Raw genomic sequence first — 23659 nt, 5'->3', positions numbered from 1 at the left:
AGCACAATATAACATATTAGGGACATGAAGTAAAGAGCATGCAGCCTTTGTTGATTAGCTCTCTGATCCAAGTGAAGAAGTGCTTCTTCCTGCTGTAAAATCCCAAAGGTTCTCTGGAATGGGTTCCGCAGTGTGCTTGTTGTGGATTGTCTCGGCTCTCTCAAATCTAGTAGAATATGATTAATTTTGCACAGGTGAAGTAAATCCAATTTAATTCAGACAAATTGTTTCCTTCCCTTGCAGTGCTGATCATTCATGGAAAAGATGACTAGATTTGGAGAAGTTGAATTTTAGTATTCTATTTATCCTTGCAAGGGAAGAAGTCAATTTGATTCTTAAAATCATGAGGAAAGAAAGAAAATATTTTGAAACAAATAAAATTATTCTTTTGCAATTTACTTCATAGCAGTTTGAGTAATAAAAATAGTTTTTTTAGCTATAAAATTATGTACACTATCTTTTTCGATCTTATGTATATAATATAAATAATATAATGGAGAGATTTGTATTGTATTTATCTTATGCTTTGTTGGATGCTATTTACACAAAGGAAGAAGAATAAATAAAAATAATATTGTAAGTATTTTAAGTGAAGAAAACAAAAAAGAGGAAAAAAAAAAGGAATATAAACCTACAAAAATAATTGCGCGGGAAACCCGACCGCGCGGGGAACATAACTCGGCCGTCCGGTCTCCGTCTTCTCCCTTCGCCGCCTCCATGGAAAAGTTCGTCGAGCCCGTTCACTCACCTCAACAAAACCCTAAGCCTCCTCTCAGGTACGCCCTCACCCCCCTCCTCGAATCCCCACGGTTCCTGCTTTCTAGTAGGGATCTCCCTTGATTCTTGATCTAATTGTGCCCTACCCGAGTTGATTTCATGGGGATTTTGCTTATTTTCACGCGTCAAGGCCTCACTGGAAGCGGATGATCGCCGAACTCGAAGGAAGAGTCCCTTTCTGTTATCGGCGCCAAGCTTCTCAGCTTCTGCTTGATTCGCTTGCCGAGGTAATTTGAAGCCCTTGGGTTATGTTGGATCCCTTTGTTTTTCGCTTCCCGCTCGAATTCATCTTTTGATTCCTTTTATTTCTCTTTATATTTGTGTGTTTGTTGGATCTAATTGTTCGTTATTGGATCTTTACACGTCTCATTTTCTTGAGTAGGTTAGGATTTTCGAACATAATTACAGAACCGAACCTGATGGCTGTCCGACGCGCGTAAGGATGATGACACTGTAGTTCTGCTATTTCTAGTAGTGACAAGCTTTTTGGGGCTTGTGCCTTATAATTAGTGGCATTATGCTTTCTCAGATGGCACGGATGGCTAACGTTGCAAATCTGGACATGCCGGTTTCTTATTTAAGGTCCATGCTTTTGTTTTTCTTTCTTTTTCAAGATTTTATTTTTATATAGATTCAATGCACAATCTAATTCATGGTTTCGTATCATGTGTTCCTGTCATTAGTGGTCTTCTCTGGAATATAAATTTCTTGAAATATGCAGATGCTTGCCGGCAAATGTTTAGTGTGATGCCTTTGCCCTAACTTAGTTATGTTATTTCATATGCTTATCTAATTTAAAAAACTGATAAAGATCCTCTTTTAGATGACTGTATTGTTCAACGATGCAATTGATGACATATGCACAGTACGCAACATAGAAAATTCTATTTTCTCAATGTAAGGCAACTAGTAAATAACCTAAAGTATTTATTTTTTTATTTGGAATTTTTTATAGACTTGTCCTGATAAATGACTGTTCCTCATTACACTCTGATCAAGAAAGTTGAATAAGATATGGATAATTAAAAAGCAGTTTTTTTTTAATTGTCTATGTGAAAAATAAGCCATAGCCAACAATATAGTGTCATATGGAGGTAGGCTAGATATCATGTTAAGTCCTTGTTTGAGTACAAATGTTACAGTTTCTACAAGTGCATAACCCATGTTTAAATGTAAAGTATAACAGGCTGATGTATACTAAGGAGTAAGGAAACTCAAGTTTAATAGTTTGTGGGTAGTAGCGATAAAGATTGGCATGAGTCTTTAGGCAACACCACCTTTCCTCCCTGCAAAAGGAAAAAATGAATATCAGAAGAGCCTTTGAACTTTTTGTATAGCTTCTAAATAAAGATAAGCCTTTGAACTTTTTTATATTATGTACCCAAGGCTTTTAAATATTAGTTAAAAGTTCATCAAACTTTTAAAATACGTTCTTCAGTTTTTCTTTTTCCCTATGAAGCTGCCTTTCGAAAATTGAAACCAGTATAAGTTTTCTTTTCTTGTGAAGAATGGTGCATAAGCCTATTACTTGTATCTCTTTACATAAGCCTGTAAGATATTAAGATATATTGCTATGCAATAGATTGTTAACTTGTGCATAATGCTTTTACAGGCAGGGGACTTCTGGATTAGACTTCGACACCAAGGTTACTACTGACATTTGCCTAAGTTTATGAACTGATCTGATAATTACTTGTATTTTTTGTTTTACCAGTTTTATTCAATTCATCTTGGCAACTTATCTATAGGTACATCATACATGGAATATTAATTGTCAGACATTCTTCTCAAAATCAAGGCAAATATGAGGAGTCTGGTAAATTCAATGGACATAGAATATGTACAAGTAGTGAAAAGAAGAAAAGAAAGAAAATAAAGAGAAGGAAGGAGTGAGTCACTAGCACAAAATATAGAAAACAAAATAGGCCAAAGTATTGGTTCCAAAAATTATCAAACTTCTCTTGGACAGACACACACATATACATACATATTCATCAATTTTTTAAACACTTTCATATATCCACAAAATGGGCCAAATGGTTGACCTTACAATCATCAGATTCCAAAATATAAATTTTCTTAACAATTTCTATAAAATATCAATCACAGTATAACCAATATCTAATATATGATTGTAGAGCAAATCAGTAAAAACTGATAGTATTAGTTTATTTACCTTAAATATTTTCAATGTCAAATTATTGTATGTTGTTGTCAGATCTGGCAATATATATGCAATATTTATTATCTTCTCCCTATTTTCAATGATTTCTCTCCTTCTCATTCTTTTATGATGCCAACCTCATTCTGTCCTTTGAGGTGAAATATTAATAATTATGTATCTTGTGCTTGAATTACACAGGGAATTTATCTTGCATCAGTAACAAAAACAGGATGCTTAACAGTGCATGACTTTGAAACCTTGTACTGTACAATATATGGTCCAAAGTCAAGTAAGCTTCCTTCCCATGATGAACATAATCAATTGTTGGATGTTCTATATTGGCATAAGGTGCTTCCATTACAAGATTATTTATAAATGTTAAGTGGTACACATGTTATGTTCATCCGATGCGGATCATTTTAAATCAAATAATTTTTTTAATTTTGAAACAAAAACAAATAAATATTGTTACATAACATGTATTGTGGTTTACATTTATGTGCTAGCTCTTAAAACAGTTTTGTCATAGTGAATTTACAAAGCATGTGACTTACATAATAGGTGCATGTTCATATGTTAAATTTACTAAATACCATTAGTACTTGAACTTTGGGATATATCTCAATTGGGTAACTAAACATCAATTTTTACCATTGAGTGTTATAAAATATTATTAGTTATCGAGTCTGTCACCTTTTGTTGATCAATCTTGATGTAAACCTGAGTCTGCTCCATGGTAAAACTTGAGTTACTAACCTAGCATTAATGACGGCGAGAAAAGTTGTCTGACATGACTACTTGAAAAGTCAAGTTTTTTGTCATTTGTAAATTTTGATTTTTGAGCTTTATTGTGCTTATCAGAAAGATTTTTCTCCTTCACATTATGTCAAGTTAGCAAGTTTAACCCTATTGTATAGACATGTAAGCTTACTGTCAAGACTAATGAACTGAAGTTAATGGTGGACTTGATTGACACATTAAATAAACCTTAGAGGAAGTCACTTGGAAAGAGAAATTAAGTCTGGAAGCCTTCATATTTCCTCAAAGTTCGAGGACTAACAATGTAATTTGTCCTTTTTTATTCATATCTCCCAAGAAGTCTGATATCTTATTCAATGGATTCTTAATCCATAGAAAAATTGTTTTTATATTATTCATCTCCCATGCTATATCCCTTCAGAATGGAAAGAGTTGCCTATTCCATTAAAATATATAAATTACACATGCTCAAAAGATAGAATTTTGATGGCAAATCACTATCTTTTTGTCACAGCTCTCTAAAAAAGTAGATGTACATGAGGTTGACCCTAAATTCCTTGTTTTCTACATAGGTTCATTGGAGGATGAGACAAAGGATTTGCTCCATATTTATACCTCCAAGGCATTAGATTCTGTTCGCTGGAATCCGACTAATCAAGATGAGGTTTGCATGATTTAGATATGCAAGTACAATTTTTCATGTTCTTGGAAAATGACAAGCATCTTGTAATATGTGCCTTCAGTTTTAATTAAATAATTGTCTAATACATATGTTTTGCATAAGGATGTTGACGTAGATCTTTTTTGAAGTGCCTTTTTGTCACAACTATTTTTAATTCTAGTGTTTTCCTTATGATTGCCAACCAAGGGAAGATTTTGCTGATCTAACACATGTTTTGTGGAAGGATGTTGATGTAGTCCTTTTTTTAAGTGCCTTTTAATTACAAGTTACAACTATTTCCAATGCTAGTGTTTTCCTTATAGTAGCGAAGTAACTGAAGATTTTTGCTGATTTGAAGTTACCTAACATTTGCATTTCCAACTAGTAGATGATTTTTTACTTGTGGCTTTCATTCCTGTACAATATAGTGGATAAAATATATATATATATATATATATATATATATATATATATATATATATATATATATATATATATATATATATATATATACTGGCTACAGAAAATGGTGCATTTGGGAGTAGTACCTATCAGGGATTGTAATTTCATACACCGACCCATTGAGTTTGCTCCAGACTCACATGGTATGTCAGGATGTACTGTGGTACCAAGAAGAGTCGAGGGAAGGAGGAGAAGAGGGGAGGGGGGAGGAGAGGAGAACAACGAGAAGAGGAGTACCGGGAGGTCTTATAGCATGTGCACTTATAATGTTGGGAGTCTAGGAGCCACGTCTATATGCAAAACCCTAAGACTAGGCTTTAGAAAAAATTAAACTAGACTGAACCACCAGAAAGTGGTAGTCTATGTCTCCGTTCGCATTAGGACTGGTAAATACTAGCTTGTCCATGTATTTAAAATTGTTTAATCTCTTTATCTCATAATTTTTTTTTGCAAAGAGTCAGTGATAAACAAGATTCAACCCCAGGTGCTTATTTACCAGCTAAGCTAGCGCAAATCTTCATTGTTAGATGAGGGGTCTAATCCTCAAAGTCAATCTGGTACACCGCCAGTCAACTAAGGCTTTAGCCTTTAAGTACCAAAATTTATCAGACAAGCCTTTGAGCCCTCAACATTTGGTAAGTGGGTATAGTTCCAACAGTTTAGATATAATATTTATTGGATAATGTTTCGAGCCCTTAACCTTCGGTAAGTCAATCTAATACTCCACCACCAAAACTTATTGGATGAGGTCTTAAATTCTTAACCTTTAGCAAGTGAGTCGAAATTATCCTAGACTAAATATTTGAAGTCTATATGGCAACAGGGTTCTAGTTTTGTTTCATAAATTTTTGGAAGTAGCAAACTTTTGCTACCCATAAACAATAAACTTTTTTTCACTAAGTAAACAATGAAACAGTGTTAGTGAACCAAGCTTCATATCTTATTTTTCAATTTTTCTGGAAATAAAATAAAATAAAGCCTCTGAAATAAGGTGCTGAAAACGTGGAAAATTTTGAAATTCATACATGGTGTACATTCACTGATATATTCTTTCCTGTTGAGTTGGATACAAAGTAAGCTAAAATCTTCATGTGCAAACATGTGATGTGGTTTTAGTCTAATATATATTCACATCCTATATAGTTTACATGAAATAGTTTAGTTGCTTCTTGTTTTTCTTTGTCAAGCCTATTTGATGCATTTGTATTTATGCATTTTTTTTTGTGAATTTGTGTACTATGTCTAAGCATATTTAGATCAGAATGTTCTTCTGAATTTGTTGTTATGTTTAGTTTTTATGATGCATATTGGCATATTACCTTGCCATGAAGTTGATTATGTTTATATGTTATCACCAATAGACAGTAAGTTAAGTGGTCATTACTTCAGTCTAAGTTAACCATTTTTTCTTCCACAGGTAGCTTGTGCTTCTAGACAACATGATAAAGTCATGCTTTTTGACATTGGTTATATCTCGTCTGAGCCTGTTGAAGTAAGCATTGTGCATCTTTTACTAGTTTTTGCTTTAGATAATGGCTCAATATGCGTTAACTAATCCCGGTCTAAACTTCAACCTGCCTCTTTTGAGATCCTCGAGTCTTTGAGCATTCTTTACCTTTACCTTTTTGATTGATGTCATTGAATCTCTTTTAAACCATTACATATAAAACTTATAAATATAATTACTTTGGCATTTCCTATTTTGCATATTTTCTGTCATTTTTTTCAGTGACTTTGGAGCTGTTCAGTCATGATGAAAGCTTCACATATACCTATTTTATTTAAATGCATATGTCTAGCTTTTTCATTATGATCCCTTTTTTTGCCAATAAAATAGGTGTTAGAGAAAGGCAAATCAAAGTTTTCTCATCATACTTGTGAACTCTACAATGGGTTGTCTGAAATAATGTTTGCTTCAGCTGACAAGTCAAGGTTGGTGACCTTTGTACTAAATTACACACCATACTGAAGTTTACTTTGGTTTTAAATGCTTGTTTGGAACTTCGTTTGGCTTGTAATTTGGGGAGAATATGCTGGATTCATTATTCCATTCTGCATCTTGTTTATGATTTTGCCCTGATTCTGGGCTTTGAACTTTTTAAAGGATGTGCAGTTGCCTTACCAGGGGCTGCATTTGGTTCATTGTTACATGACCAGGTTAAACCATCATCAACCTGGTTAAATCACTTGGATCTCATCTTTTATATGATTGCTAGCCTCCATAATACCAATCATTTTTTAGAGAGATATTAAGTGGTGGCTGGGCTATTCTATAATCAATATCAAATTCAAACCCCTCTGTAATAGATGTGAAATGTATATGCTTTTATTCTGATCCATAAACATAGACCCAATGATTAAAACAAGTAGAAAAAATTGAATATAAATTTCTATAGTAGATGTCAAATTCTAGTTGTTTGGTTTTTTAATTTATGGCTAGTATTATTTGAATTCTGTATTATTATTTTCAACAACTGGAGAGGGAAATAATAAGAAATATATCATTATTAATGGCATAGTATTATTATCTGAATTCTTTTTTTTTTAAGATGATAGAATTGTAATACAGAATAGTAATACATCATTATTAATGGCATATAGGAAATATATTTATATTATTGAGCAACAATTTTCTACCTAAATTAGTTTTCTTTCTTAATTTTTTACACAATCCAGTTAATTTTATGCAAATTAATCATATAGTGAATTGAACAAGAGGATTTATGTTGAATGAAGAGAAATTGCAGGATGCTATCTTGGTCACCTTGGTAAGGGGAGACATGTACTTTCTTCAAACATTCAGAGTAATTTCTCTACCTTTTAGAAGCTTTTGGAAATATCCTCGTTAAATTGCACTAGTATTTTTTATTGAAATCTATGGAATTTATGTGTTTGTACTACAATGAATTGTTCTTTCAGTAGAATTATAAAAATTAATGCTTTCCATTGTGTCCTGTTATTGTTTATGAATTATGATGGCTGCCAAATTACTTCTTGTAGGTTGCTTGCTTCTGGTCTTGATGGTGCTATTTACATATGGGATAAGAGATTGAGTAATTTTCCATGTCTTGAGCTAACGACTAATTCACATAGCCAACTTAATAGTATTGCATTGGACTTGGAAGATCGGGTTTGTAATAACAAATTTAGCCTTGTTTTTCTCTAAATCATACTATTTTATGTAATTTTCTGTTCAGTATGTTTTAATGTTCGAGTATGCAATTAGATGATGGGTATTTCGAGTTTTATGCCATGTTTATGCCATGATTTGTTAAATGACCACGCACCGTATCAACTTTACTGATCTTTGATAAAATTCAAAGGTTAGCCTGTTTAATTATTATTGTTGATCACTGCTATTTGAAGGTAGCATAACATTGCATACAAACACATAAACCTGGTAACAAGCATTCTTTTAAGACAATCAAATGACACAATTTTCTTATAATTTCTTAGTGGTTGGAACTTGAGGTTAACTTTGATATCCATATTTCCATCTGAGAAATCAATCTTTTCCCAGAAGGGATCATAATGTCTTTCTACAGGTTCGTGGATCTACTCATAGTTCTTATTTTTCGTGCACAATTTTGTGGAGTGTAGATAGTGGTTATGACAGATTTGATAGAGAAGGAGATGTGTAGTTTTTATTGGGATCTTTCTGGAATAATCGTCTCATCTCCAGTGTATTTTTGTTGGGAATTTTCTGGAATAAATTGTCACATCTTTTTCTTCCTTACAATAGAAATCCAATCAAAAGAATGGCATCTAACTTTTCTTGTTAGTATATTAGATGCTAAAACCCTAGATATTAAGAAAGAAAATTAAATAGTTAAACCATTTGTTAACTTTTGAGCATTTTAGCTGGCTATAGTATTAGACAAATAATGTCCCTTGATGCTGGAATTCATTAAATTCTTATCAACCCATCACTAAAATGTGTGTACCCCTTGTTTCAGTCTTCCACAGGCCGGGTCCGAGTCAAAGGGTGTCAATCATATTTTAATTATCTGAGATGTATCTGTCTTTCTATCTTCTACTTTGTTAAGTATCAAATTTATTTATTTGATCCTTAGGTTGTATTTGGGGCAAGTAAACAAGGAATCATTTATGCTTGGGATCTTCGTGGAGGACGGCCATCATATGCTTTTCAAAGTCACAATGATGTAAGATGCACATGAATCATTTCTTGCTAGATTTTTAATTCCTGTGCTTATGATTTTTTCTGATTTTGTATATCTAAATGAATGTGTAACCTTTCGTTTCGTGGATGAAAATGATTTATATTATCTCATTTCTATTATAGTTTTAATCTGTTCTCATATGAATCTAAACATAATATATGGTTTTCTAATAAAATATCAATAATTATGATCAACATCAGTTGATTTTAGAGTTAGACATGTAATTTACAGATATCAAGTATGGCTGATGCCAGTGCTGACTAAATGATTCCGCACCAATTGCTAAGATAATCCAAGTTTTTTTATCCATACCCCTTCAATGAGTAGATCGCCCAGTGGTTGTAAGAATTGTCCAAAATCATTGAAGCAACTTGTCAAGCCTCCCCATGATGACTGACAGCTGGGCTGTTTTAGAGGTCGTTTTTTAGGAATATGTCACTACTATAAGTAGAAAAAAAGATAAGGAGAAAGAAGCTCTCTGCATCTAGATTGGCAACTAGGAAAAGAAACAACCAACTATTAATTAAGTTTCGGTTATAAAGTAGGAACAACAGCTTATTCCATATATTCATAATATTCAATAAAGCTTCACTATGTCTCAAGGACTTTTCAGTTGCTAGTAAGATATTCACCAGCCAATGTACTAACAATTCCATTCATCCAGGTTAAGAAAGAAGTTAGCAGCATAGGCAATGGTGGATTTCAGAATGAGAAGATGCTTATATTCTAGATTACTTAACTTTTTCTTCATATGTCATATACTTGGGATCTATAAAAGGGTGAAATGAATTGTAATTAAAGATAAAAAATGAACTAAAGAAAGTATATTTTCCCATAATAGTGTGACTTGTTCGAGGCCAAATCTAATCAAGTCAATCACTTATTCTTTCCTTCCTCTAAGAAGATGATTTTTTAGATTTGATTTGGAAAGATCTATCTTCAATGATATGATTGATAGGCTTCCATCTTTATATAATCTTTAATCAAGATGCTTTCTTGTGTGATGAAATTTTCAATTAGGTTCAAGGTCTATCTACTTTACTTTTCTTTATTATCTTCAATTAAACATATTATAGATTATGGACTTCTAGATATGGATTATGAATCTTGATTATGGATGTCTTGGAAAATGGATGTTGTTTATAGGTTTGTAGTCCTAGACCTGACAGCCTTTGAAAGGGTAGACTTTGTCAGGCAAAAACAGTTATGTCAAGGAACAAAATCATACAGTTACTTTTGTTTGTCCAGTAGAAATCCTTTTGAAGGTCTCTAGAGCATATGTCAATTTTTAATTTCTTTATATGTAAATGTATATGTAGTTTAAGTTCTCTTTGTGAATCTATTTCTAGGCATCTTGCTCCCTCCTGGCATCTCTAAAGGTTTCGTCAATGTTGGAGAGAATCACAACTTTAAAGGTATTATAAAATATGATTTCTGCTCATGATTCTGTTTTGTTTAGCATTTTTCTTGCCTTTGTTTTTTGATAAACAAACAGTCCTGACAATTTTAAGATCGGATATTATGATTATATTATGAAAGTTAAAGTACATATTATCATTAGTATGTGAAAATTTGCTATTTATGGAATGCATACCTATGAGTGTGCATATATGACCACATGATTGGGTTCGACGCTATGATTTTGGATTTCATAGGTACCATGGGGGATGGACCTTCAATCCACCATGGACCAATTACTTGAGGAATCTAGTTTTGAGGATCCATATGTAAATTTTGTGGTCATATTCTGATAGTGTGGGTAAGTTGCTATTGATGAATCAATCGATGTCTGAGATTACTTTTTGATATTGATGTAGTCAGTATACCTGTTTTTAGTGGACTTTACCAATGGAAGCTCCATCAGTTTCTGTTCATAATATCTGAGAAAGTAGGGAGTCTTTTGTTGGCTTGATTTTCTTCTCGTAGAATAATACTCCAACACCTGAGTTTCAACTAATAGTCAGTTAGCAGCTAGTTGATGATTTTGGCTGAGACATATTTTATAGGAGATAAAGGCTACTGTCAGTTAGTCTTTGAATTTTCTTCAACCTTTGTAGGATCATTCCTCTTAAAGAATCAAATTAGATGGACATCTGGTGTAATCTCAAATTGGCTCCTCTCAACAGTATTAAGTTTGTCTAGTACCATGAAGCAAGGTTTTCGGTTTACTGACATGCCCTTGTACCATTGACTTGCTGATGTACAGCCGGTTAGTGGTTTTGTGCATGTTTCCATCATGTGCCGACTTGCATATTGAATCCTTGCCTTCAAGAAGTCTATGATTCTATTATTTTTGTCGGATAGTTTGTGTATCATATTTGTTTATTATTTTTATCAACTTTCAGGCACAATCAAACATCGTCTCAAGGGAAATTCACTCCATCAGCTTTGATCCATCTTGCTATCATCAGTTAGCATTTCATCTGGATGATGGCTGGTAGGTTATGTTGGTCATTAGTCTAATTAAGCTATTTAATGAACAACATAGAATTTTTGAAGTTCATAGTTCTAAATTTTTGCAATTTTTCACTTATAAACTATATCAAAGAATAAAACCTTTGCATGCTCCAGTTCCAGTGATCTACACATGATTACCTTATATCATCAAATCCTTGTGTTTTTTCCTGAATAGCAAACTATTTCATCAATATTTGTTAGGTTCCTGATACTTGTTATGATGTGAATGCATGTGAGGTTGAACATGGTTTGTGGCAGGTCTGGAGTCTTGAATGTCAGCAGCTTCAATGTGACACATGTGCATTGTCCACCGCCTGCTTGGTTGTAAGTTGAGACACTTGCATACATACCGAATGTTTTTAGGAGGTTTCGTTTTGCGATGTTCTTTGCCAGCTTCTGTATTTTCTTCTGATGTTTCTGTTATGCAATTAGGGATGGCATGGACATATCGACAAGTTCAATCATGCGAAGACCCTCTTGGCTTCCGACGTGCTCGGTATGCCTTCCCTGTTATCATTTGACAAAACATTTAGTTTCATCCTCCATACATATATGTGCATGCTCATACATACAACACAGATCAATTGTACATCCATACACCCACCATGCTTATATGTATTCGGGAAGATTGAGCACTGGACAATCTATATGATTGTGTGTACATGATATTTTATTCTGAAGCATTAATATATATCGTCCAGTATGAATGGCTCAGATTTTTGACAATGCAAGAGCTTGATTGAAAGCTTGTTCCTAAAATAAAAAAAAGAAAACTGCTTCTTTGGATAGCCTAGCTTTTTATCCATTCGATATTACCTTGATATAGTCAAAAGTCAGACTACTGTTTATATCATGCTTTAATAACTGAGATATTCTGTCTTCAGATATATGCAGTTGGATCTTCTTCTGGTAATGGGTTGTATCTTCTGGACTTCTATCCAGGCACAAGCTCAGCATGTCATGTAGACTTCAAGTGAGTTCTATTATATCTTTCTTATTATTTTTGTCCCAAAAATATGACTGGCTCTGGAACTCAATGTAGAATTCTTTGCTTGCAAAAAGGTTGGCATATACCTTATTGAGATGATAGATCAGAGATCAAGCTCAGTTCTTGTTCCCACATGCATTTTCATTTATATGATTTTAACATCAATTTTGCTTCAATATTTTTTACATATATATTTCTTAAATTTATTTGGCAGCGAGGAATCACAGAACACTTATAAGGAATATCGTGGAGCAGTCAAAAACCAGTATGTTCCTGTGTCACAGAACATACTAGTCTGTGCTGTCCATCCCCTCAATGAAACAATAATTGCAGGGACTAAGGTTGGTTTCCATGACATGAAAAGTAGTTAATGAAAGAAGCAACGTAGATGAAACTTCTTGTTGCCGACAAGATTTTTAACTTGCTTGCTGAAATGAAGTCAGTTACAGTTTTTCACTAGCATCAGCAGTAAAAATGTAATACTTCATTTACAACATTAACAAAATGCATTCTCTACAGCATCATTTGCATGCAGACCTTTGTTGTGTAATTTTGCTATTACACTTATGGCCACAATGAACTGAGTAGAATGCACTCTTCATGATGGAATGAATGTTTTGATTTCAGGAATCTTCTTTGCTGGTGGTCTCTCCAAGGCTTCAGGAGCTCCAGAGCACAAACTCTACTACCTGATGGCCATAAACATGCCAGCATCATCATCAGTGACTAGTGAGAACATGTACATGAAGCCCATGAGTTATCAATAGCCACCGATCTTGGTTTATAAACACACATCTGCATATCTCTGTTCACTTCCGATGTGAAACACCGGGTGAAAAGTGGCTGACCAGCAGAGAAAGCCAAGGAAAACTGAAGTGAGCAGCAGCTATTTTTGTGCCTCAAATAACCACTCATTTATGCTACAAGAACAATGTCTGCCGGGAACTTTTGGGAAGCAGATACAGGTCAGCAAGATACCCTTCTCGACTGTCAATCCGATCTATTTATTTGATGCTGCCTTTTCTGTCATGGTTTCAAGATGCTCCAATGGTTGTTATATCAAGCTTGTTCATTAAAAAAAACTGTTGTTTGCGTTACCATTTTAAGATGGGGGTTTTGATTTCATTTAATTGATAAGTGATGAAGGCGAGATTCGAGATTAGGATCTTGTGATAAATTATCAAAATCTTTACTAATTAAGTTGTTTATATTTTTTTTTGCTTTCCATCTCTTTGCTTCAACGGTTATCATCATCATCTCATCTCATTTCGATATCCGATACTCTATGCATAATCTCTTATTTAGATCAACGGTTATCATCTTTTATTGTTTCTTATATTATAATTAATCCTCCTGTCATCATCTCCAAGAATAATGAGTATGACGATGTAGCCGAGTACGATGCCCAGTACCTTATGACTATGTAATCTTCTTCCTTTGACGATGCCACCATGCAGTTCGTTATAATCCTCTGGGCAAGTTAAGTACTTGCACTTGTACGCCAGAGCGATGATCCATCATGATGGAGTTCCAAGTATTCCCTTACATCAAGCAATAAAGATCCGATCTTTGGTGGCCTATAAGTCCTCCAACTTTGGATCCAAGCAGGTTGATGTATCAAGATTCGCTAGGTAGAGAAGAATGAAGAACGTGCCATCGTCATCTTGAGCAAGATCTCATTAGGAATTCCCCGTCAATGACACCGGAGATGTTGGACTAACAAGATCGAGGGCATAATTGCCCATTCACATAATAGAAGAGCATCATAAGTAAAAATAAAGGAGATTTTAATTCACGACTTCTTACTATTTATAATCTCATTTTAAGAATTTTTTATATTCCTAAAATAATTTTCTGTAAATAAAATTTTGATATTCCTAAAATGACTCATGATTTGAGCGAGCACGAGCATCATCTCTTACTACACTTATGGTGAGCGTCAAGAGGGTGTCGGTGCAAGCGATATCAATGGACACCGTCGATTATTCCTACGGCAAGCAAGCATCGAGAGAGTTTCGACAGGTGATGATCTGAGCGAGCATGGGCATGAGCATTACCTCTAACTACACCTATGATGAGCATCAAGGGGGTGTCGATGTGAGTGATGTCATTAGACATCATCGACTCGCTAGTGGACGCCCAAGGAGATGAAATAAGGTGTTGGTGGAATAAAAAAAAAAATAAGAAAAGATAAGCCCGATAATAATGAGGTTATAAATAATAAAATAATTATTTTATTATTTTTAAAAAGAATTATCAATAGTAAGAAGATTACTCCTAATAAGAATAGGATTGTGGAAAGCAAGCTTCAAAATAAATTAATGTGGATATATATATTTATTATCCTTGACTTTTTCTTTTCTTTGGGGAGAAGTCCAAATTTGTTTTGGCAGAGAACAGGAAAAATGCACAATTCCAATGATCGTAAACAACACTGCACTGAGCATCCTACAAGAAAGCACAGCAGAAAGTAGGCTGTTCAGTGCAAAACAATTCCCAGCCTAAAAAGCAAGCTGGGCGAATAAGTGATCAATGCCCAACATCCGTATGTTGCTTGATTGTCCTGTACATGGAAACATCCTTAATTTGGTTGCATTCTTGCCGTTGTCCACTCTCCAGTGGCTACCTCATTCTTCATGATGAAGTCTCAGATCTCTTCACACCATCAGCTAGATTGGCCCTTTTTTAGTGTACTAAGAACAGAGTAATTCATGCTGTCAGAGCCTTCTCAAACTCACTCTTGATTGGGACATCAGAGACCTTTCCATGTTAGTGGGATAAAAATATACAGCTTTTTCTCACGCCTATACTTCAAAAGAAAGATAAAAGCAAGCAGTATGGAGATGAAAATTACACTTTCAGTCACTCCAGAGAGCGCAAATGTGTCGCTACAAACAGAAGAAAAGAAACACCACGGAACAAATGATCATGCCACAGAACTATGCCTGCAAAGAACCCTGCACCGCAGCACCCTATCCTTCACATAGAATCCCGGCATGACCATGATCTTGACTCGAGCAGGAGCTTGCGCTCTGTGTCTGTCTAAGGGGATATCCTCCATGTAGATGGGGTCATAATCTCGATTTTCCTCGACTCGCAAGATCATCAAGGGTGGGCTGAAGGAAAAGGCCAGCAAATGGAGCAACCAAATGCACTTGGCAGCGATGAAGAAGCACTGGAGGAGCTGTTCAGGCCATGGCCTCGACCAGTTTAGTAAGGAAACAAGGCAGCTCATTTTTTTATCACAAAACCGGCTGAAATCTTCGCTATAGTACTTGGTTCCCTTCTGCAACACCTCGTTCCAGCTCAGATTCCGGAGCGCAACAAATGACGAGAAGTTCTCTCGGCACTCTTGCCAGGGATCTAGAAACTTTGGAGAGCCATTCTTATGGAATGCACAGTTCTCAAAGTCCTGATATAAAGATTGGTTTATGAGGGCTTCTAAATGATAGATTACTCCTTTTGAGTACTTGCTACTTAATGTCATCTGATGTGGTTGGAGAAGCAAATTTAGTTTCTCGGACAGATCGTCGCTGGTTTCTTCTGTCTGCTGGATGATCATCTTGCAAAACTGCTTGATGGAGAGCCTGGCTTCTGATACTATCTGCAAGAAACCCTCCACCATTACCTCTTGGCTGACCGGCATCGAGTTGTCTTTGTTGCCACCGATGGACTTCATTCTTTTTGACAGATTAGACCTCTCCAGACTCTGGGAACTCTTTGTATGTGTAGCCTGCTTTAAGGCCGTTTTCAGCTCTTCACAATATGCTTCCAGACTGACTAGCTTCTGTTGCAGCTCTCCCAACGACAACCTCATCTCTGAAACTTTCGCCAGGGCAGCATCCCTGTTCTCATTGGCCTCGAGGAGCTCCTTCTTCAGTGACTCGAGCGAGAGAACCCCCCATTCCTTAAGAAGTTGGGACATGTCCTCTGATTCCATCGTCTTTGGTGACATTTCTGGCTTGGGCTTCTTTTTTGATTTTGGAAATAACCATGAAAGGACTGGCCCTCTGTGTTTTGTGTGCATCTTTACAGATTGATCCGGATTGTATGGTGCCACTGTGCTTTTAACATTCTTGAGATTCTTCTGGTCAGCATCCACTTCCATGTTAACAGTTTCCCGCTTGCGTGCCTCATTTGTAATGCCCGTTCTACATTCTCCTGAGCCTGTTCTTCTACTTGAGGACTTGAGGATATCGGCTCCTAGAGTGGCTTGCGACATGGGCATGCGGTTAGTGCATGAGGTTCTGTTGGATAAGTGCTCGATTACAGATGAAATGTTTGGTTCACTGTTTGACGTGGAAAGTTTATTCACACTTTTGCTATCAAAGACAACTGTTTCAGTATCTGTTCCTTCTCCATCCAGACCAATTGCACTCCAAGTTTGTGACAAGCTTCTGTTCTCTGCACAAAGATAGTGGTATCCAGGCAACGGTTCCTCTTCATAACTCTGTTGAAATTCTCAAAAAAAAAAAAAAAGTTGACTTTACAAACCAAAGAATGAAACTGACTAAATAAAATATCATTTAACAAAATTCTACACGCATGGTTCCAGTGACAATACCAAATTTATCTAACAATTAGTATATACCCAATAACTAGGCAACATGTGCTGAAAATAGATCAGAAAGTGACTGGAAGTAAATGTTTCACAATTTTACTCTAGCAGAAAATCCCATAAATAAGAAAAAAAGATACTTAACTAATATCTTTTCTACACCTTGGCATTCATTCTATTCTAGTATATATTTACAACAGAGAATCAAGATAAAAGATAATGAATACCAGCATTTCCAGTGTTTGGGTGGATACTGGGGGAAGCTTAGACGTCATGTTGCTTGATTTAGTCAGTCCAACTCAAAAGGCAACCTTATCAAGTAGGAAGTAAAATGGATGGACAAGAGAGTTAAATAGGTTGAGATGGACGAGTGAATGTATGTGGTCATCACAGAATTTAATAGGCAGAGGTCCTCAAGATTCACATTCATGTCACAATAAACTTTACCTTCTACAGCAGTTCAAATTATTGGATGTGAGCGATTGGTAGAATACTCTTAGTTCTGAACTTTCAAGTGCCCAAGAAATTTGTATGACAAAAGGAACAGCCAAGTTGGCAATGCATTGAATTACTTAGTTTCTCTTGGGGGTGGAAGAGGAGACAGTATTAGTTTACTATAACACCAAAGACAAATAATCAGAGTTTAATAAACAATATTTTCAAATGTGCAAGTTAAGTCAAATGGTCATATATTTTGATGATCTAGGAATCAAAGAGCTACGATGCTTAAGAGAAATTCCGATGCTCTCAAAGATCTTTCTAAAGTGCTTAAAAGAAGAGAAACTGGGTAGAGTAGCCCAACTTTTATGAATGTATTTTGGGAAACAGATGATGTTCAGTAACTTGGAGCTGAGAAGGTTAGTAAAGTTCATTTTTGTCTTAAAGGTTCATAGGCACTGAAATATGCCAATTTCCGAGGAGACCAGGGGAAAAAGGATGAAAATTGAGAGTGAAAATGCATAAAAGGCTAATAAAACCACCAATGAAATTCTGGACATTAAAATTTTGAGTTATCCTATTCAAACAACGGATTCAGTTTGATTGCTGCAATAGGGTCCTAAATCTACCATAAAATAATAGCCAAATAACATCGCAAGGCATTGAGGTTATACCTTCAAAAGAGTGAAAATAGTAGTGGTATTTCTTCTCACACTTCCGAAAAATTTGTGAAGCGCGTATAGAACCATGGAAAGTCAACCACATATGTCCTTCCTCTTGGGTCGACATGGGTCTTTTAATTGCTCATTTTGGCACATGAATGAGAAACATTAAAGAGAGGGAGGTTCAATCTAGGAGAATAGTTGGCCAGCTATCTTTCGGTTTTTCAATTACAGTTCTCCTTTTAGTAGATGAGACATAATCATATTGCCAGCTTGTTGAGCCATGCAGACCACATGGTCACCTTTCTTCACTCTTGCTTTACTTTTGTTGCAGTGAACTTTTTTCCGCAGACGGAAAGTGATGAAGGCTGATGAACTTGAACCGAAGACTTTACAATGATCTGACAATCAGCTAAGCTAGTCAACACCTTATCAAAATTCATAGAACAAGGTTTCGAATCTAAACTTGAGATAACCGAGACGGATTACCATGATGTTTTACATATAACATTTGTATGTCGAGGCTTCAAACTTAGATTAAACTTAAATGAGACAGATACACTATCACAACACCAAAGTGAGTCGGATGCACCATCACTACATCACTATTTTAGGTGTTAGAAATCAAATCTATCAGGATGAGGTTTTGAACCCTTAGCCTAAAGTAACTTAATTTTTCGGTGAACTCTTAGGTTTCAAACTCTCAACCTAATGTAAGCTAATTTTGTTTCCAACTTCGCGGCCATACACCAAAAGCTTCTAAAATTTGTCTAGCCAACGCTGAAGGCACAATGGCACTCTTAAGATGCTTCAGTTATACATCATCACATAAAAAAGGCTCCAAATAAAGAAATCAAGATATCCTATCACCTATAACTCGCAAAATTCGGACAGAAAGACAATATAATGATCGTAAAAACTGATCAAACCTGATTGGGACAACACTAAAAAACATACTGAAACCCTCGAATCTAGCAGAACACTAAGTGCTTGAAATCCCAAGAGTGAGCAAAACACTCCATGAGATCAAGAAAACTTAGCTAGAAGGATCAGTAGCAGCTCAACATCATATATCCCCTTCAACAAAGAAAGACATCAGCAAGAATCTGTCCGAGAGATGCCATGATGTGCCCCCAGTCGATCAGACAGAAGAAAGGATACTTAAGGAGAGGTATTATATGAAGATCCCCACCAAGATGCCACCTTTCGCATTGGAGAGCAATAGACTCGACAGAAAATCCAACACTTCACAAGGAAGGGGCGCAAAAGCTGAGTCAAAAGAGCAGCAAGAACTCACCGGCGTGAAGACAGGATAATCTTCAGGTACCGCGAGCTGATTGGCGCCGCGGGAAAAGGAAGGGGAAGCGCCGGCGGGCAACCTCACCACCGCGGGACTGCCGCCGGTACTCCCGTGGAGCAGCGCCGCGTGGAGCGCCCTCAGCTCTGCCGCCTTCACAATGGCCGCCTGGATGTCCTGCCTGTGGATCCCATCAGCACCACCACCACCACTAGACGATTCCATGGAGCTCAAGATCTCTCAGGGCATGGGTAGGGTGGAGCTCAAAAGAAGCAAGGGTTGAAGGTAGTAACAGAAGCCGCGGTGAGGTGATCATGTCCAAAGACAATTCCTTGGGAGGAAGGGAAGAACAAGACAGAGGGGGGAAAAGGCAAATCCAAGAGTAGGGTAAAAAAGCATACAAACATCCAAGAAATGGGTTGAGGCCGGCTTTATATAGGAGCAGTATGGAAGAAGAAAGGTGTCTCCTTGCTTTTCTTTAGTGCTCAGTGGAATGAACGACCACTGAGGACAGCATGCCCACTCGCCATAAAAAAGAGCTCTGATGACATCTTACAGCCATTGACCTTTATTGTTCCCGAAGCCTTTTCCTTTCTTCCCTGACCCAGATTTTGAGGTTGAAGATGAACGGAACACAAACTTCATCGACCTTATAGTCACATCACATCAACTCCCTCAATGCAAGGTTTGGTGGTTTTGATGGCCAAGAAATTTTTGTTCTGATTTTTCAAGCTCACAGAGGTGACAAAGACTAGATTTAGATTTAGTTGACATGATCTTATGGACAACTACAGCAAAATTTAGACACTTTGGTCCATCATTAGAAGATGTGTCAGTCATTGACAACAATTCCTCCACAGTCCTTCTCTAACTTATTAGAAGGTACAGAGAAGAAGGAAAGATATTTGGTGTCTTCAAGACAAGAAGTGGCTGATAGATGTTCTCTTGTTAGTTAATCTAACTGTATGGGCGGTTGCATTAAGTACACACTTGGAGAAGAAAATGAAGACAATGAGTATCAATGCATTTGGAGGAGATGATAGATTAGGACAAATAATGCAAGCAGTGGGCTACAACATCATTAGTAGATGCTCCATTCTTCTCTTAAATCTTTCTTGGATTTGTATGAAGATATGCGGCTTTAATTCTGTGTTGCAGAGGGTAAAGATTTCATTGTCAGCCAGCCAAGCTTGGTCCCTAAATTAAGATTTGCCCTCTGCATATTCTCCAGCTCAGTATAGTATGACAAATTAAGGCCAATTTTGTCACCTAATGCTCATAATTCACCCATCTGCTTTCTCTCTTCTCTCTCTTGCTTGTTTGAGGAAATGCACTCATCAGAGTTGTTGGTAAAATATGTGGGACATGTTTTCTTTTTGCTCTCCATAGAAGTAGCAGATACTTCCCAGCAAGAAAAGCCAAGATCCTAAAACTAGCTGCAAGAAAGAACAGAGTAGCTCTCCTTGGATGTACTATCGGTATTTTTTGCGTGAACCAACACAGATGGCTGTGGTTGCAGGCACCACATCCGTGGAAGACAGGGTGGTAAAACATTGATGTGCTTATAGAAGAAAACAAGATCTTGAGGTGTGTCTTCTTTAAAGTCCTCGAATCTGAACATGTCATGTATCAACTCAGGAATCTAGAGAGGCTATCATCATAGCAGAAGCATACCTATCTATTCTCTAGATTTTGTTCGAAGAGAGTGTAGCAACATGGCTTATTGAACAAAGAGAGTAACTTTACATATGACATGATTATTTCATGTCATGATGGAAGAATCTTACAACCAAACCAAAGATTATGTGGTATTTAGGGTGTGTTGAAACGACAAACACATCATTTGCTTCTTGTCAGAATGCCCTACGCATGCTTCAGAAGCAGCAGTCACGCTTGCAGCTGCAGGCCTCTCTCGAGAGCTGCAATGAATTCTTTTGCTTCATGCTTTCTCTTGACATGAACAAAAAGAAAGACCCTATGCAAACACATCAGAGAAATTGTAGGCTGGTTAAGAAAGAGAAAAACAATGATTTGAGAAGCAGATTATATGGAATTATTTTTCTTTTCATGCTTACTAGTATTTGACATGTTCTCACTATCAAAATCTCAAAGCTATCAGTGTGTTGTTGTCTGAGCTACTTTTACCTCATGCTTCTGGTGCATGGTAGGGGCCATTGGCACAGAGAATTATTAAGACCACTGAAAGCACATCCCAAAGGCAAAAGGACAGAGAGGCTGAAGAAGAAGGGGAAGGAAGGAGAAATGGATCCAATAGCTCCCCAACAAAAGCTTTTGCACTGGTCCCCTTGTCACATTGCCCAGATAGCACTTTTACTGTTCCAAGATTGGAATATCTATTAAAGGAGAATTGAGAAGTATAGTGTGCATTTATAATACTTACTTGGTGGTTTCTGTATTGCCCTGTTGACATGAGATGTGAAGGGTATGAAGAACTGGAGAAGAGTGCAGTGGAGGAGTTTGATGCTTCCAACCCACTTCCATTTTTCTTGGTTGAGGTTTCTTGTGGCTCCAACCAATCAAAAAGGACAGTGAGATGCCAACTTATGCAGAATCCAGAGTCTCTAATTAGTTCCCTTCCATCTTTTGAAGATAACTAGCATCAGCTCTCCTCATGCTTCATCTTTGCATTTCCATGAATAAATGATGGATATACAAACATGAAGATTAGGTACCATCAGAACACATGCAAGTTTGGTTGAGAGTGCATTGACTTCTACTGAGACATCTGTATTCCACCTAGCCAGCCAACTAATCATCATTGTCTCCCCTACTTAGAATGTATTGCAAGCCATAAGGGTTTTGGTAAAGATCAGTTTTCTAAGGCTTGTCATCTTGATAAAGTATAATATGATTCATAGGTCCTCCAGCATTCTCAACCTGCATTCTTATCAGGCATATCATCATCCTTTCACTGAGTGGAAATTTATGGATCAGACAGCAGGTATAGACCATAAAAAATTCCTACAGTCAAATGTTTTCTCAGGCACTATTTTGATACTGAGGAACAGATGAAGTTCTGCTCTCCCCCATCCCCTGTTTCTTCAGAGACAAAGGATCAAAGTCAAAAGCTCTTTTCTCCCACATTTTGGAGCAGAAGAGCTGTTAGAGAGAAATGACAAGAGGTGTTGGTGACCATCCAAATGGACAGCTGTTCGTTTGGCATGAGGTAGATGAGTTTGAGACTTCACTCACCAAACTCCACCCTGTTCTTGCTCTACACAGGTGATGAGGTTCCTTGTCAGTAGCCCTTGTTTGAGTCCTTGGAGCACTTCTCTGGTCACAACCCAATGGGGACCTTTCTAGCTCTGTATAAGCTCAGTTTATTACCAACAGCAGGATATCTAATCCCCTCCACAGCAGAAACAAATGGGCGTCTCACAAGGTGCCAAGCACTAGCCAAACAAGGTCAACATGTTGCAGAGAACCCCAGACATCTCTCCTCTAACAAGGTCATTCTTTTCTGATCTCCCTTTGCACTGAGGCACTGGTACCTTGTTCAGAGATCCATGCCAAATTGAAATCAAAAGCTTACTCCCCTTACACCAAGAACAGAAGAAAGAGCATCATTTAAAAGATTGCAATGAATGCCTTGGAATTAACAATAAAAAAGAGAGAGAGAAAAGAATGCATCTATATATATATATAAAAGATTCTCCAGTTTCTGTTGAACATTTTTACTGAACATAAAATGAAGGAAAGCATTTCTAAATCATTATTTTCTTTTGAAGTTTTAGGAGTACTTGAACAGGAATGACTCTGATTCACATATGACATAGCTTAATCATAGAATTACTGGTCATTCATGTACTCCTGCATCATTTTGAGATTAACATGTACTGCTCAATTGCGTCAACAGCAGTGTCCTCTATGGCACTCATCTCCACATCCCAGTCCTGTTGCTCTTGTGCAATACCAACAAATAGAATGGGCTTTTGTTCAGGAAAGCAATATGGATTCATGTAGGCCCTTTGCTATGCTCTCCCAGCTATAGTATTTGGTTCATTTCCAGGATACATAACCTGTAATCTTTTACTCTGATAGGATGATGCTTACAAAAACTATAATCATTCCAGCTGCAGCTATAAATTCAAGTGTAGGTGTCCCAAATGTTTGAACATTACTGCCAATTATTGGTTTGTACTCACAACATTCTCGGAATCGTTATTTCAACATCAATTTACTGTTTTTTGGTGCTCAGAGAAGTCTGAGAATGCTGTTCCCAAACTCTCACATC

General features: G+C 36.5%; 2 protein-coding genes and 1 long non-coding RNA gene across 3 annotated transcripts; 1 reads left to right on the top strand and 2 right to left on the bottom strand.

Annotated features, from left to right (window-relative positions):
- Positions 1-565: 565 nt before the first annotated feature.
- Positions 566-13618, top strand: LOC103999222 (uncharacterized). Its single transcript, XM_009420900.3, has 18 exons — positions 566-776; positions 908-1004; positions 1160-1213; positions 1307-1359; positions 2390-2423; positions 3140-3230; positions 4273-4364; positions 6241-6315; positions 6661-6755; positions 7824-7953; positions 8897-8986; positions 10354-10419; positions 11350-11441; positions 11720-11785; positions 11894-11957; positions 12346-12434; positions 12664-12790; positions 13077-13618. Exons 1-18 carry the CDS (start codon positions 718-720, stop codon positions 13140-13142), a joined length of 1440 nt encoding a protein of 479 aa, XP_009419175.3. The 5' UTR covers positions 566-717; the 3' UTR covers positions 13143-13618.
- A 1556-nt stretch (positions 13619-15174) lies between these two features.
- Positions 15175-20030, bottom strand: LOC103999221 (IRK-interacting protein). The gene is made up of 2 exons (XM_009420899.3): positions 19405-20030; positions 15175-16899 (listed from the first exon to the last, which is right to left on the bottom strand). Exons 1-2 carry the CDS (start codon positions 19627-19629, stop codon positions 15376-15378), a joined length of 1749 nt encoding a protein of 582 aa, XP_009419174.2. The 5' UTR covers positions 19630-20030; the 3' UTR covers positions 15175-15375.
- Positions 20031-21015: 985 nt separating this feature from the next.
- On the bottom strand, positions 21016-22140 carry LOC135649424 (uncharacterized). Its single transcript, XR_010501262.1, has 3 exons — positions 21806-22140; positions 21550-21738; positions 21016-21379 (listed from the first exon to the last, which is right to left on the bottom strand). It is a non-coding gene; the product is annotated as an uncharacterized LOC135649424 (long non-coding RNA).
- Positions 22141-23659: the final 1519 nt, after the last annotated feature.

The sequence above is a fragment of the Musa acuminata genome, chromosome BXJ3-9 (genome assembly GCF_036884655.1).
Source record: "Musa acuminata AAA Group cultivar baxijiao chromosome BXJ3-9, Cavendish_Baxijiao_AAA, whole genome shotgun sequence".
Taxonomy (NCBI): Eukaryota; Viridiplantae; Streptophyta; class Magnoliopsida; order Zingiberales; family Musaceae; genus Musa; species Musa acuminata.
The sequence above is the reverse complement of the archived record's forward strand: the minus strand, read 5'-3'. Positions and strand labels throughout refer to the sequence as shown.

Excerpts from the sequence above, each read along its gene's own strand:
- LOC103999222 (XM_009420900.3), top strand. The coding sequence starts at position 718 with ATGGAAAAGTTCGTCGAGCCCGTTCACTCACCTCAACAAAACCCTAAG. Across the intron at positions 7,954-8,896 it reads CATTGGACTTGGAAGATCGG|GTTGTATTTGGGGCAAGTAA; the intron begins GTTTGTAATAAC and ends TTTGATCCTTAG. Across the intron at positions 12,435-12,663 it reads GCATGTCATGTAGACTTCAA|CGAGGAATCACAGAACACTT; the intron begins GTGAGTTCTATT and ends TTTATTTGGCAG.
- LOC103999221 (XM_009420899.3), bottom strand. The coding sequence starts at position 19,629 with ATGGAATCGTCTAGTGGTGGTGGTGGTGCTGATGGGATCCACAGGCAG. Across the intron at positions 16,900-19,404 it reads ATTATCCTGTCTTCACGCCG|AGTTATGAAGAGGAACCGTT; the intron begins GTGAGTTCTTGC and ends GAATTTCAACAG.